Source organism: Macrotis lagotis, chromosome 7 (assembly GCF_037893015.1).
Source record: "Macrotis lagotis isolate mMagLag1 chromosome 7, bilby.v1.9.chrom.fasta, whole genome shotgun sequence".
Lineage (NCBI taxonomy): Eukaryota > Metazoa > Chordata > Mammalia > Peramelemorphia > Peramelidae > Macrotis > Macrotis lagotis.
The window spans coordinates 142,238,248-142,253,178 of NC_133664.1; the positions used below are offsets into that span (position 1 = coordinate 142,238,248).

Consider the following 14,931-nt stretch of genomic DNA (forward strand, 5'->3'; position numbering starts at 1 on the left):
ACCTGATTCTCAGACACAGAAGAACCTCCAAGCCAAATTTACAACTCATTATTAATCTGTTTGCTGTGGTTGGATAGTTTCTATGCCGGTCTCCAAAGTGAAGAAATGAATGTTTTCAAGGGGGCATTCCCAGATGAAAACATCCATTATCTGTGAAGAGTATTGCAAAAGAATGAGGGCTCTACCTTCCTTCTAGTCCTTCAAGAGCTAATAACAATAATGTTTGTCCTTCATTCTTGACGAAGACCATGATATCAGGGAGATGATGTCAAGACAAGTATGTGAATTGGATTTAAGTGGGGGGGGATGCTATGCCTTACCCCTCCAGTACCAACTAGGTCCAGTGGTCAGATATGAATCAGGATGACTGGAGATGGTTCTGGATGTGAGGTAATCAGGGTTAAATGACTTGCCCGAGGTCACACAGCTAGCAAGTGTCAAGTGCCTGAGGTTGGATTTGAACTCCCATCTTCCTGATTTCAAGGCCAGGGCTCTATCCACTGTGTCACCTAGCTGCCCAAGATTAGTTCTGTTCTGTTTTGCTCCAGAAGGTTAGTCCTTAGTTATCAGAGATGAAAATGACAGTATCATATTGGAGATGAGATATAATGTGCCTAACTTTGGCTGATCAGACCTATATAAGCTTGGAATGCTCCACCACCGTTTGAACACAAATAGTCCATGTGAACATCTGAGGTATTTATTCTAAACTTAAGTATCTCACATTTTCTTTGAGCTGCTTCAATTCAGCTATGGTCATAGGGCACAGTACCCTTCCTGATGAGGACATGCCATTCTGGGTGGCTCTATGCTGCTCCAGAAGGCAGAACCAAGACAAAAAGTATAGTTTTCAGTGTGGAAAGTGTAACCTTAGCAGCAAGATTCCCAAGCAATTAGAGTTATTAAAATTGGAATGAGTTACCTTAGGTGAAACTCAGTTCCCCATCACTGGATCTCTTCAGACAGAGGATACATGACCACTTATTGCATATATGGTAGTAGTGATTCTTTTACAGATATGAATTGTACAGACTAGCTGCTAAAGACTCATAACTTACAAATTATCTAAATCTACAGTTTGGATTTTTCTATCAACTTTTGTTCTGACAAGGTCACATTTCTGCCTGCCAGATAATGGCTAGCCTTTCTTCTTCCATCTTGCAGTGAAACCATGGGTTTGTAAAAAGAGAAATAGATATGGATGAAACATCTTTAAAACATTTTTTTTACCATATACTCATGTCCCTTCTCTATGGCTTATGGTTCTTAAGCTTTAACTTGAGAATGGGATGTGGATTTGTAGTCTTTGTTCCTACTTCAGTGTTGCTCAAAAGATTCTGAGAATATACTGTTAAAGTCTCATGGAAAAAGTCTTGATGAGATCAGGAAAAAACCTTCATCAATGTAGTTTGTAGTTTGCATCTTTACTTTAGTTTTTCCAATTAAGATTGGGAATTGTAATGTATTCTTTCATGCAAAAATTCCAGATGAGATTAGTTTTCCATCTATAATTATTTCTTTAGCCCAACAAGATGAGTTCCTCCATCTTGAAACTTTCATTTTAGATATGTTTGTTCCTCTTGGCACCATGTTAAGCAGCAAGATGTAAATAAATATTGCCAAATAGTTCACTCATGGCCACATCTGAACTCTAGGAGGCATTTATCATGTATGTTCTATACAGAGACTTTTTTTGAGGTCAACAGAAACAATGTATATGGAAGGGGAGATAAATGATGGGTGCAGGAGAGTGGAGCTAAAAACAAGATATCTCTATCTCTGTTTCTATTATCTCTATTATCTAAATCTATCTCTTTGTAGATCCTAGTAGCAAAGGACTCCAGAACTTCTGTGATATACTTCTCACATTTTTCTCTGCCATAAGTCTTGCTTTTTGCCCCACTCCCAAGATCTGGCTCCACTTATTACCTATCTCTCTTTCCATGTGTAGAGCTCCTGTTGACCTCAAAGGGAGACCAGGCATAGAGTATGCACACTACATGCTGGGAGGACAGAACGTACTGTAATTAGTTCTATTATAATGGATGAAACTGAGATGCAGAAAGGTTAAGCCATTTGTGCAAAACCACATATAAGTAAGCATTCTTTGAGATGGAGCTAGAAACCTTTAATCAAGGAGAGGTTAAAATGTCATGATTCCAAATCAGAAATAGATGGTCTGAAATGGCAGATTCTTAAGAGAGAATAATTAAAGGAGTTGATGCCTCATTGTCTTTAACGATATTCCTTGCTGTTCCATCAAACCATTGAATAGATAAGAGGTGAGCAATAAGTTTCAAGCTGATCTTTTGTGTAGCCAGACAATTTAGACAAAAGCTCATAGGGATTTGGTGAAAGGTGATTTCACCCACCTGGCTTCCAAACCCTATAACCCTGAGTAGTAGATGACTGAGTGACAAGGAGTTGTGTGGAGCAGAGCAAAATGAATCATTCAGAAAATGTTTTAGAATTTGAGGTATCTGAGTGTTACCTATGCCTGCTGTAATAAGAGTAGTAGTTGGGAACTTGGAAAAGAAGACTGTTTAGACATGATTGGGACAATGCATTTTGTTCATTTTCTGCTTTTATTCATCATAAAGTCTGCAGAATTTATATCTACAAAGAGCAAGATTATTAATCACTGCTCTTCAGTGCAGTCATTGTTTTCAGATCTTAAATGCTCTCCCCAAAAAGTCACCTCCCAATCAGTCAGAAGAAAATTTTTTACTACATTCTCTCTGTGACCATCTAAAAAAAAAAGATCAGATTTTAAATCCTGTGAAACACCTTCCCCACCCTCATTTTATACTCAGATTAAACCCCTGAGGGAAGGAAATAGTCCATTCCTAAATTTAAAATATTTGCAACTAGGTGGAAATAGTAACAATATTTATCACATCTCCTCTAAAGAATCTAAATTTCCTGGTATCTGTTTTTAATGGACTATTTCTCTCACGTCTTCATTTTTTTACATAGAACTATACTTGAATACACAAGTTTAGAGTGACATACCTAAGTTTAGAGCAAGTACCCCAGGTATTCACAAGGATTATTTGTACCTGACATGTAGTAGAGCATTCTGAGTTTATATTGGTCTAATCAGTCACAGTTGGACACACTATAATGTCTCAAATATCATGATGTCATTTTGATCTTTCTTTTTAGTTTTTTTTTTTTGGCAAGGAAAATGGGGTTGAGTGGCTTGCCTAAGGCCACACAGCTAGGTAATTATTAAGTGTCTGAGGTGGGATTTGAACTCAGGGACTCCTGACTCCAGGGCCAGTGCTCTATCCACTGCACCACCTAGCTGCCCCATTTTGATCTTTTTTGATAATGAAGGTTAAGAACCAAGAATCAACTTGAAAAAATACTTTTAAGTATCTATTCTTGGATTTCCAATTCAACCAGTCATCATCCATACCCTATAGCTTTTTATTAAAATGATTATTGTTATTATTCTTGGTGGAGGGGAAGTTTTTAAATAGTGGACTACAAGTTATTCCATGACACTTAGGTAAATATAGCAAGGATCTTTATAAACTTATGGAATTCTCTGAATATAGTTCAGTAAATGATGACTACTTGACTCATCTGGAATTGATGTCTCATTATGAGAGGTCCCCAGTATGACTGAGGAGTACAGAGGGAGGAGAATTGCTCCTTCATAGTAATGAATGTGTGACCTCTTGCCACTGAAGGTGTGACAGAAATATGCTCAAGTTCTCCATCAGCATAGGATCACCCTGTGTTTGCAGAGGTAAAGAGGAATAATACCTTTTTTCTTTCACAACCTCACATCTTAAAAGTCTGATTCTGTGATTTGGGAGGATTGGGGAGTTAGGATCACAAAACTAGCTTTGAAAGGGACCTCAGAAGCTATTAAAGTTAAATTCACAAAGCTGTGTCTTTCATGTATACTCCATGGTACCAAAAGAACCACATATATAACTTTTCAATAAGTAATAACAATAGCTAACATTAATAGAGCTAGGGTTACAAAGTGCTTTACTTATCTCATATGATTAATTTATTAATTAGTTAACTGTGTAATCATTTATTTGACAGATACTTATTAAATGCAAGGTATGTGCAAGGGTTTGTGTTATTTCTTTGAAAGGGATAAAGAGTTGTAGAAGGGAGTTCTTGCCTATCAGGTGATTCCATAGTCATTCTTTTCATCACAAATGAGGGAGGTGAGAGAGAGAGACAGACAGACAGACAGATAGACAGACAGACAGTGAGAGATAGAGAGAGACAGAGACAGAGAGACAGAGAGAGACTGCAGTTTTCCATAGCTTTCTTTGCCATAGCATTATAATTCTGAATAATGTGGATTCAATATTGACCCTTATAATTTTTTTCATAAGAAAGACTAAAAGATTTTATTGCATTTCACTCTTGTATATCACGTAGTCTAGCAAAATGGATCTGAAGATGGCATTAATGGATTACTTTTTTAGCCATGATAACCCAGAGTGACCAACTTCATTAAAAGAGTGAAATGTATAGAAACATATAGAAAGTTATAAACTATAGACATAAAATTCACTGGAAGCAAGTGATTCTTACTTCTCTGACATTTTCTCTTGAGAATGACACCTCCTTAGCAACCCTTTTTAGTGAAGTTTATTTCATTCCTCCTGATTCACAGTCCAAGAAAAGGAATCAGTTCATTATCTTGTTCCCTATGAAGGTTCTAGACCTTCACTCTGTCACCATTAATCAATCAATTACTTTTCTTTTTAATGAAAATTGCACAAACCATCTGATTCTACCATTCCTTCCATCTTACATTGTTGCTGTCATCTGCCAAATTCCAGGACATTTTGACCTCCCTAAATGTTTTTAATGACTGATTCAGAGCTTTTCTCTTCATCTTGGAAAACTGGTGTCACAGTCATGACTTTTCTGATCTTCAGAGTCCCATATCTTCATTATCTCTTATGGTTTCCCCATCTCAACTATATTTTATCAGAGCAGCTAGATAGCACAGTGGATAAAGCATCAGCCCTGGGGTCAGAAGTTCCTGAGTTCAAATCTGGTCTCAGACACTTAATAACTACCTAGCTGTGTGATCCTGGGCAAGTCACTTAAACCCATTGCCTTGCAAAAAAAAAAAGTAAACAAACCAAATCAACTATATTTTTTGTCTTCCCACCAGAAAAGCCAAACCTTACTTTCTTTCAGAATGACTCCACCCCAACATTTTGATGTCTAATGTTCTCTTACCATTATTTTTTTTTAATCCATCTCTTTTACCCTTTTAGAGGATGCTATTTTGGATTTAACGAATTTAGAGTTGGGAAGGAGATTAGATTATTGTCTCTCTCCTTAGCCCCTGCTGCCTCCTTAAAAAAAATTGAAGCCAATAGTTAAATAACTTGTCTGAGATGTTATATACTGATTACAATTAGTAAAAAAAAAATCCAAATATAATGATTCCTCCTGCTTGAACTTGCCTCTCGCACCTCATCATGTTTTCCTAATTCTCAGTTCATTACCTCTGTTTTCTCTTCATACATTTTGTATTTTAAACACCATGATTTAGGAATTTCGTAGAATCACAGATTCATCAATTTAAACTGGAAGGGACATTGGATATCACTGAATCAGGATATCATTTTACAGATGAAGAAACTTAGGCTTTAAGAGGTTAGGGGACTTAGCCAGGATCATTCAACTACCAAAGAGGAGATGAATCCACTGCTCTATTTACTGTGTCACAGTGTATCATCTCAATCATATATCTTTAACCTTGAATCCCTTGCGCTTTTGACTTTCAAAACCATATCTTTCTTGCTAGTCCCCAACTCTGAGTTACCCCAACCACCTGTCTTCTATATAACAAAGTAATCAAACACTGTTGGATTGTTACAAAACTGTGACAATTGAGCAGAATAAAAATTAATGTTTTCCAAAATTTGCAAGTTCTTTGCTGATACATAGTAATGCTATAATTTTTACAAACTTTGATGAATTACCTATTGAATAGTCATCTTTACCTATTGGATCTTTTAATTTTATTTCAGTATTTTAAACACTTCTATTTATATTTATTTTAATTAAATATTAAGATTATATTTATTTTATAAAAGTTTCATTTCACTTATTTTAGTACCTATTGCATCACTCATTTCCCTTTCTCTCAGTAGATGACATGAACTTCTTCCTTGCTTGAGAGATCAAGCCACTATAAACTCCTTCAACTTCCCATTCCATATCTCAAAACCTTTTGCTTCTTTTAAATAACTTTTTCTCCTTCCAATTAATCTTTAAGAATGAGATGATTTTTCTAAAAGTAACCTCTTCATCTGTGAGGTCTTTTCTGAGACTCTGCTTCATCAATCCTCACTGTCTCTTCTTAGAATTTCTAGCTCAGTATAAGTGTCATCTCCCACATAAGACCCCCTCCTAATCTCTGCAAAATTCAGTGCTCCTTTTCCCAAATTACCTTGTGTTAACTTTATAAATATTTTTCCTATTTATCTGTGAACATGATGTTTTCCCTAATACAAGGTAAACTCCTTGAGAGCAAGGACTGGTTTTTAGTTGATGTTTTTAATCTTCATATCCTTAGTACCTAACACATTATTTGGCATGATGATTGATTATTGTCCTTTGCGCTCAAAGAGGACTAAATGACTGGGGTTGATCAGAACAAAAGCAAAAAAGATTCTACCACAAGTCTGGCACAAATAGTCCATATAAATATTTGGAATCTCAAAATTTGAATATCTAATTTCTTTTGAACTGCTGCAATTTTGTTTTGTTCATAGAGTGTCTTCTTTAATGAGGCCATACCATACTAATGTTACCCATGTCTCATAATCAAGTCTGAAGTTTCTCAGAGAGAACTATAGAATGTCCTTTTATCACTTCTTTTAATCATCATGTGAATCCTTGCTTCATATGAGCTCTTCATAAAAGTCTTTTAGGCAAACATAGTTTTGGCATTTGAACAAGGTGTTCAGTCTTTTGGAATTGGTCTCTGCAGTAGAGTTTGAATGCTTAGCAATTTAGCTCAAGAAAGGATCTCAGTATCTGGCACCCTATCTTGACAGGTGTACTTCAGAATCCTCTTGGCATGATGTTGGTATACTATCCAAGCTTCGAAGACATACAATAGTGAGGGCAGCATGATGGTTATGGGGACCTTCAGTTTGGTAACCAGTCTAATACCTCTTCTCTCCCATTCTTTCCTTTGGTGCCATCCAAAAAACTGAGGTGGTAATGGTAGTTATAGTAGGAGGAGGAGGTAGAGGAGGAGGCACTTAAATATTTCAATTAACTGACATTGATTATCTGTACTTTCTTTGGAATGTTTATCTATTTCCACTATCACCTAGAAACATGATAAAATTTTCGTTATCCTTACCTTCTCTTTTCTTACCTTAGAAATTCCTCCCCTCAAACTTGTTACCTTGTCATTGCAAAAGTCAAATTAGATTTCATGTAATGGTGAGTTTAATTTAGACAAGTAATAATCACTTTTGGTACATGAGACAATAAGGTCTATGGATTAGACAATAGAAATTCAGCAGGTATTTACAAATAAATATTTGTAGATGTGGTTCTTGGACTTGAGATTCATATGAGTATATATTTTATATTGAAATATTAAATCTTTAGTTTCATATGTTCCTTCATACAAACCTCTAAAAATCTCTGACTAATCTAATAGATTAAAAAACTAAACTGAATAAAACAGGGTGAGATTTTATCTCATAAATTGGCTAACATTATAATGTAATATTTTAGTTGAAAAGAGGAGACCCAGGAAGGAAATATGCTTTGTTTTGTTTTGAAAGCAGATGTAATAGTAGGTATGAAAAAATTGGATGTTAGTTTCTTCTCTATTGCTAAAAAGAAACAAGACAATGTGAATTTGGGTGGCACACAGAAAAACACCATGTCATGGGGCTTTGGGTTGATTGTGCTTCTCTCTACAACCCCAGAGACTTGTTTTATAATATTGCATTCATCTGCAGGCACCTCATTAACAGAAAAATATAGGCAAACTGGAAGGAGTTCAGAGAGGAGTAACAAAATGATAAAAAGCACTGGAGGAATTGACATGTGAGAAAAGATGAAAAAAGATGAAATCTCTACACTTTTACTAAGTGGTGACTAAGGAGGAACATGACAACTGTCTACAATTAAGTGGAGGTTATAAACTCCAAAAAGAGACAGTGATTACCATGAATAAAGGGAGTATTACTTTGTAATGAGATAAAATTAAGAAAAGAAAAAGAAAAGGGCAAATAGCAGGGGCATTTTTGAATGTTGAGATGTATTATGTTCTTCAGAGGTTAGTGGCAGCACCTGTTTCATTTGAAATTTTAAAATGGAACAAATTGGAAGTGCTTACAAAGTACTGAGGCATGCCTTTGAATGGACTCAATGACCTCAGTAGTTAGATTTTTCCACCAGTCCTCATTATTTTATATTTTTGCAAGCCATGAAAGTTGTAATCGAATGCTTCTGGACATTCTTTTCTAATTCCATTACTTTCCTTCTATTGCTATATACTTCAAATATCTTGGATAATAGCTGGTCCTAGGAACTAAGGTTTCAGAAAAATGCTTGTCTATGGTGTGCTATATATATGAAGTAAGTAGGGAATAAGCGTTTGTATGATGCCACGACAACCTCTCTTCCAGTATTTTATTGGGTCACACAGAGTAATCTCGTATGGGGGATCCATGAAAGACTTGAATTCAATTCAATAATCACTTACTTAACAGCTTCTATATACAAGGTACTAGGAACACAGAACAGACACTCCCTTCTTTGAATTTATCTTCCCCTGGGAGAAACAAAATTTGCACAAATGAATAAGATAATTTGAAGAAGTAAACAACATTAGCCACAAGAGTAATCAGAAAAGACTTTCTGTAGGAGGTGGTACCAGATATTAAGAATATTACATATCTTAGGAGGCAAATATAAGGAGGGAGTGCAACCTAGGCATAGAAACGGTAAGTTGCATGCTGAGTTCAGGGAATAAAAATTAGATCGTTTTGACTGAAATGTAGAGTAAGTAGTACTACAGGGGTATAGTAAGGGAAGTAATGTAAAAAAGACTGAACCAAGTGCTTTAAATGCTAAACTGAGAAGTTTGTTTTCCAAGAGCAGTTGGGAGTCACTGAAGATTATTTAACTGGGAGAGTGACACAGGGGCAGATGTGTGGAAGAGGAATTGGATAAAGAAAATAGAATCAGAGAAGCCGGGTAAGAGGTACTTGCCAAAATTCAGATGTAAAGTGATGAGGGTCTGAACTAGAGAGTGGTGGCTGTATGATGGGAGAGAAGAGCATGAACACTAACAAAGTTATAGAGTCAGAACTGGCAAGAGATTTAACACTGACTGTACACTAAGAGTAAGAATGGACTTGAGAATGACTCTGAAGTTTCAAATATGGGTGACTGGCAGGATGACAGTGCAAAGAGAAATGAGCTGAACATTTTCTATATACTTGATTCCTTTCAGAGTCAGATTTACTTTACCAATGTACCTCTTTAATGTGTCCAAACCAAGTAGTTTATGGCATCTTCTTGTGCGTTTTCCTACAGATTCATTAAAAGAAATCAAATAATTTCAAAACAAAAAAGGCAACAAACTCAAGCACATTCTCCCTAAAGATTGAAAAATGCACTGCTCTAGAAATTATAGTGGCCAACAATACTTAAGTTCTGTCCGGCAGTACAAAGCAATAGCCCAAAAGACTTAAATAGAACTTCCAAATGTGGAAAGCCTTTTTTCATTCCTCCTTTATATACTTATTTGTCTGCATATTATATTTTTTCAGTAAAATATAATCTCTTTAAAAGAACATGGGAATTTGGAGTTCAAATACCATCTCTGATGCTTACTCCTGTGTGACCTTGGGAAAGTCTCTTTACTTTCCAGGGTCTTACTTTTCATAGCTGTAAATGAAGTGTTTGGATTAGGTGACTTTAGAGTTCCATTTGGCCCTAGATGGGTGATCCCATTTTTAAAAAAAAAAAGTTCTTCTAAAAAATTTTGTTATTCTTTAAAAAATATTGAATTTGTAACTTCACTGCCTTGCATATAATTGCATTTTAATAAAAGTTTATTGGATTGGTTTAGATTGATGCCTAATTTACAGCAGGGTGTAGCAGAGGCACACTAATCATCTAGCCTCTTTGTATGCCAGAAAGGGGTACTGATTTCATCCAAGACATGAGTGAGTATGGTAAGAAACAAAATCAACCGACAACCATGAAAAGCTTCATCTCTAATGGAAATTGGTTCTAGTTTCTGACAAGACAGAGATGGATTTCAAAATGTTACTTTGGGGGTCAGTGCATAGATGAATACATATTTATTTTAAACATGAGGATTAAATGTGAAACTTAGCCTGGGCAGAGTAACATTGATGTGATCAAATTAAAGGCCTTTGGAAAGCCAGCCAGCATAGTTTACACACCAGAGCTTCTATATTTAGATCTGACTCCCTTCTGCAATGTCAACTGTAACATTATACTTCTTTTAAATCTCAGTATCTCAAATATCAGTTGCTACTAGTTGTCCAGTTCTCCCTTGGTTTATATCAGAGAGCCCAATGGAGCCTTCCGAAGAAACTGTACAGATTAACAAGGATAATTTTTTAGAAGTTCCTAGTTTATCTGATTCCCTTTCTGAAGATGAACAAATTAAAGATAACTTCAAACCTCACTTCTCCCCTCTCCCAAGACGAAGAGGCTCTGATTCTTCTGAATCAGATTATCCATACTTGGATACTCCTACTTCAGGTTCACGAAGAGTTTCATTTGCTGATGCCTTGGGATTCAATCTTGTATCTATTAAAGAATATGACTGTTGGGAGTTACCGGGAGCATCGTCACATTTTGACTTAATGGATAATGTTTTCCACACAGAGGAATATGTTTTATCTCCACTGTTTGATTTACCTTCAAAAGAAGTGCTGATGCAGGAACTACAAGTTCAGAAGGCAATGCTGGAGTCGACCGAGTTCTTACCTGGGGCTACAACTATGAAGGGCACTATCCGAGTTTTGAATGTTTCTTTTGAGAAGTTAGTCTATGTTAGAATGTCCTTAGATAACTGGCTTTCACATTATGACATTTTAGCAGAGTATGTCCCTAATTCTTGTGATGGTGAGACTGATCAATTCTCCTTTAAGATTTCATTGGTTCCTCCCTATCAAAAAGATGGTGCTAGGATTGAATTTTGTATACGCTATGAAACTTCTATTGGTACATTTTGGTCAAACAATAATGGTGAAAACTATATATTGGTCTGTCAAAAGAAGGAAAGGGAGAAAGAACCTGAAAAATCTCCAGAAGTAATAACCAACAGACTGTTAAGAGGCTGCTTAAAGGTAAAATCAAGGTGAGGTTACATCTTATAGTTTTTAGTGTTGACAAGCTTCACTATTTCATGTCATATGTATTTCACTTGTTAAAAGAAATTGTAATTGTATTTTAGACTACACTGTATATATGTATTTAAAATCCTATTTGACTTTAATAAGAATCTTATTTCTTAATAGAGCATATCTCTTCTAAATCATTAAGTATATGTGTATGATAGAGGATGGGCAGGAAGTTGAGTATGTGCACTATTGGTTAATTGTTAAAGATTTTTGAAGGAGTCTATAACAAGAGAAAGCACAAAATATTCTAAATCTCTTAACAACTTACAGTGTCACCAATGACTAATTTAATGTAAACTGGGAAATTTATTGGTACTCCCCTCATTCCCTAATATAAAGATTATCTCCACACACAAAAATGAAATATGAAGTTGTAAGTTCATTGATTTCCAATCAATATGCCTAAAAGTCTACTCTGGTATTTAATGAATGAAAAAAGAGTGCTTCAAAAAGTGAATACTACTTAGATTTCTATTATCACCTCCTATGATCTTATAATATTAGCTTGATATTTCAAACATAAATTTTCTGACTGATTTTTTTTTTTAGTTCATTTATAGGAAAATTCGATGATTTCCTGATTAGTATTGTTGTGAGGGCTAGGTTTACGATAATAAAATGATAAAGGTACAATGAGATGATGAGAAGTTTTTAAGAATTTTGACTGATTAAGCATGTCATGTTACTTAAATACTAAAATATGACAGATTATCATGGTAACTACAACCTTAAAGAAATTGTAAACTATAAGCTAAAGAAATTTTTTTAAGAGAGACCAAGGAATTCAGATATACTGGTCTGTGTTTTGGAGCTGTTAATATCTATGGTTGACTTGAAAACCCATTTATAATTGTAATAAAGAATGTCTGGTTTTTATTACCTCCATATTATAGATTGATTAAATTCTCATGGTATCAGGCTACCAAATCATCATTTTAAAGGAAAAGTTTGTTTCCTGGTACTCCCCCTCAGCTTTTGCTAGAAAGGTTCCCAAATAAAAAAATGAAACTACTGTTCCACTCATCACTGGTCTACCTCTTTTCCGGAGTTGTCTATTCTGCCAGTTTCTAATGGAGGAAAAGCAGAGGGAAGAGGATTTTGCCTTCAGACTATACTGAAAACTGTGCTATGGAAAAAAGCATTATATTTGGAACTTAGAAAAAAATACAGGCTCTTGTTCCAGTTCTGCTACTAACATTGTGTGAACGGTGATGAATCACTTAACTTCTCTATCTAGTTTTCTAGTTTTTGAGGAATCAGTCAGATAAAGCGACACAATTAAAAGCATAAACTGCTACAATATATGTGTATGTATATATATATATATATATATATATATATATGACTTTGCTGTTGATTGAAAAAACTAATGGTTTATTATTTTAAAATACTTGCAATAGTGAAATATTCATGTTTTCTCCCTTAAATTTGTTAGGGCTTCTGCTTTTTGCTCAGTTTTTGTAAAGTGTAAATGAAGTTCCCTCAAATCTGTATTGTAAAGTTATTTGTAAATATAAAAATAGCATTATAACATCTATATATGCTAAGATGATTATTTGTCTATTTACCATAAGATTTGATTATCCACAAATTTAAGAAATCTTCAATTGTGAAATTCTTAAAACATAGATAATACCATTATTTAAAAAATGATACTCATCTTTGGCATTATAAGCTTGCATAAATTTGAGACATTTGATGAGATCCTTATTAATATTGATTTAGCATTTCATAACATGCTACTTTTCAGAAGAGCACAGCTTTGGAAATTGCTAAAAACAAAATACTCTTTTACCAAGTGGTTTTTTTATGTAAGATTAAAATGTGGTTTTGAAAGTGTATACTTTAATTATATTATATTATATGCCTTAATCTGGTACAGATAGGAAGTTCTTTATGCTTACCAAACTTGACTGGATTCCAAGAACACAAAAAAAAGGCAAAGTATACAGGGTTAACCTATTTCTATTTTTTCAATAAAGAAAACTATATGTTAACAATACTAATTGAAGTTTTGCCTGTCTAAGGAATGAATGACCATGACTAGGATAAAAATACATGTACATATACATGCAACACATGTGAACGTATAGGTGATCATGCATATGTATACTTACATGAATGCTTATATTTATTTCATGTATTTCACAACATACATGCATATGTATGTTGTGGGGGAGAGAGACTTTTTTTTTCAGAAGAGTTATCATTGAATTACAGCAGACACCATTCAAGTCCTAATATCACTGTAGGGAAAAACCTGAGTCTTAAACCACAAAATGGTCTAAAGGCTTGTAAAGTTTCCTAATGAGTTATAAAAGAAAAAAAGCCTCCCCCTCAAACCCACAAATACATTTCTGCAGTTCTATAACTTAAAAATGACCAATATAATTCAAACCACATTTTGAAAAAAAAGCATTTGCCTCTGGAGGAGGTTTCTGTGCTGAGTTTCAGTCCAACATGAATTTTTACATCTGATTTATATACCACTCAAAATGGAGTGTATAAAGGAAATCCTGACAGATCCATAGAACAGCATGTGCCATAATAGAATATTTATACAGCTTTTCCATAATATAATTTATATGCAATGGTTTTCAAATATTCCTAAAACTCACACAAGAGAGCACTATCAAATTTCAAAATGAATATTACAGTTGCTTTCCATTGCAAGGGGCTTTGTCAAGGAAAAAAAATCTCTTTACATTATTAGTGGGATATCACAAAACATAATATTGTACTTTCCTAAAATAAGGATGAGCTTAGACTCCTTTGATTAAATTAATTGTTGTTTTTGACTGATGGTTGTTGTTGTATTAGTGAATGTGACTTTAGGTTGTTATTATGAAAGATAGTCTGGCATTGTAAAAAGAGAACTGTACTAGGAGTCAGGAAAATCTGAGTTCAAGTTTTCCCTCTGTTATACATTTTTTGTTTTTTTTTTGAGGCAATCACAGTTAAGTGATGTGCCCAGAGTCACAAGCTTAGAAGTGTCTAAGCCTGAATTTGAATTAAGGTCTTCTTGTCTCCAGGGTCAATGCTCTATCCACTGCACCACTTAGCTGCCCCTCTTATATACTTTCTTTGTCACTTAAATCCTCAAAGCCCTATGCAACTCTGCACAACCAGATTTTACAGGTGAGTTACTGATCTGCATAAGTGGAGACATTTTCTACTGGTAATTGTCCACACTGATGAAATTGTGGATCTAGACCAAAACAAATAATTTACATAATACCTAAAGATACCAATTTATTGATCATTTTCTTCTAGAGAAAAAAATCATGTAAGATTTGCTTCATGCATTCATCTCTGCATGGAGGCAAATAACTAATTCTCTAACCTATAAATAGCCATTGAAATCAAAATGAGGGGACCCTGGGACAGGCAGTAAGCAAAATCTATATGGATTCTGAAAGTAATAACCAATCTTTTTAAATTGAAGTTATTTGCTTTTGGGGGGTCTTTTAGGTTGCACTTTATGAAAATGTCAATAATCTCTACTTGCAGG

General features: G+C 34.7%; 1 protein-coding gene across 2 annotated transcripts in view; it reads left to right on the top strand.

The window, feature by feature from the left end:
* The first annotated feature begins 10,524 nt into the window (after positions 1–10,524).
* PPP1R3A (protein phosphatase 1 regulatory subunit 3A) overlaps positions 10,525–14,931 on the top strand; it is a 62,082-nt gene continuing 57,675 nt past the window's right edge. Inside the window, exon 1 of one of the 2 annotated variants that reach the window (XM_074193880.1) lies at positions 10,525–11,377. In XM_074193880.1, the coding sequence (XP_074049981.1) occupies positions 10,587–11,377 (791 nt within the window). In that variant the 5' untranslated portion in view covers positions 10,525–10,586. The remainder of the gene's footprint in view (positions 11,378–14,931) is intronic. The other variant, XM_074193881.1, reaches the window with a different exon arrangement.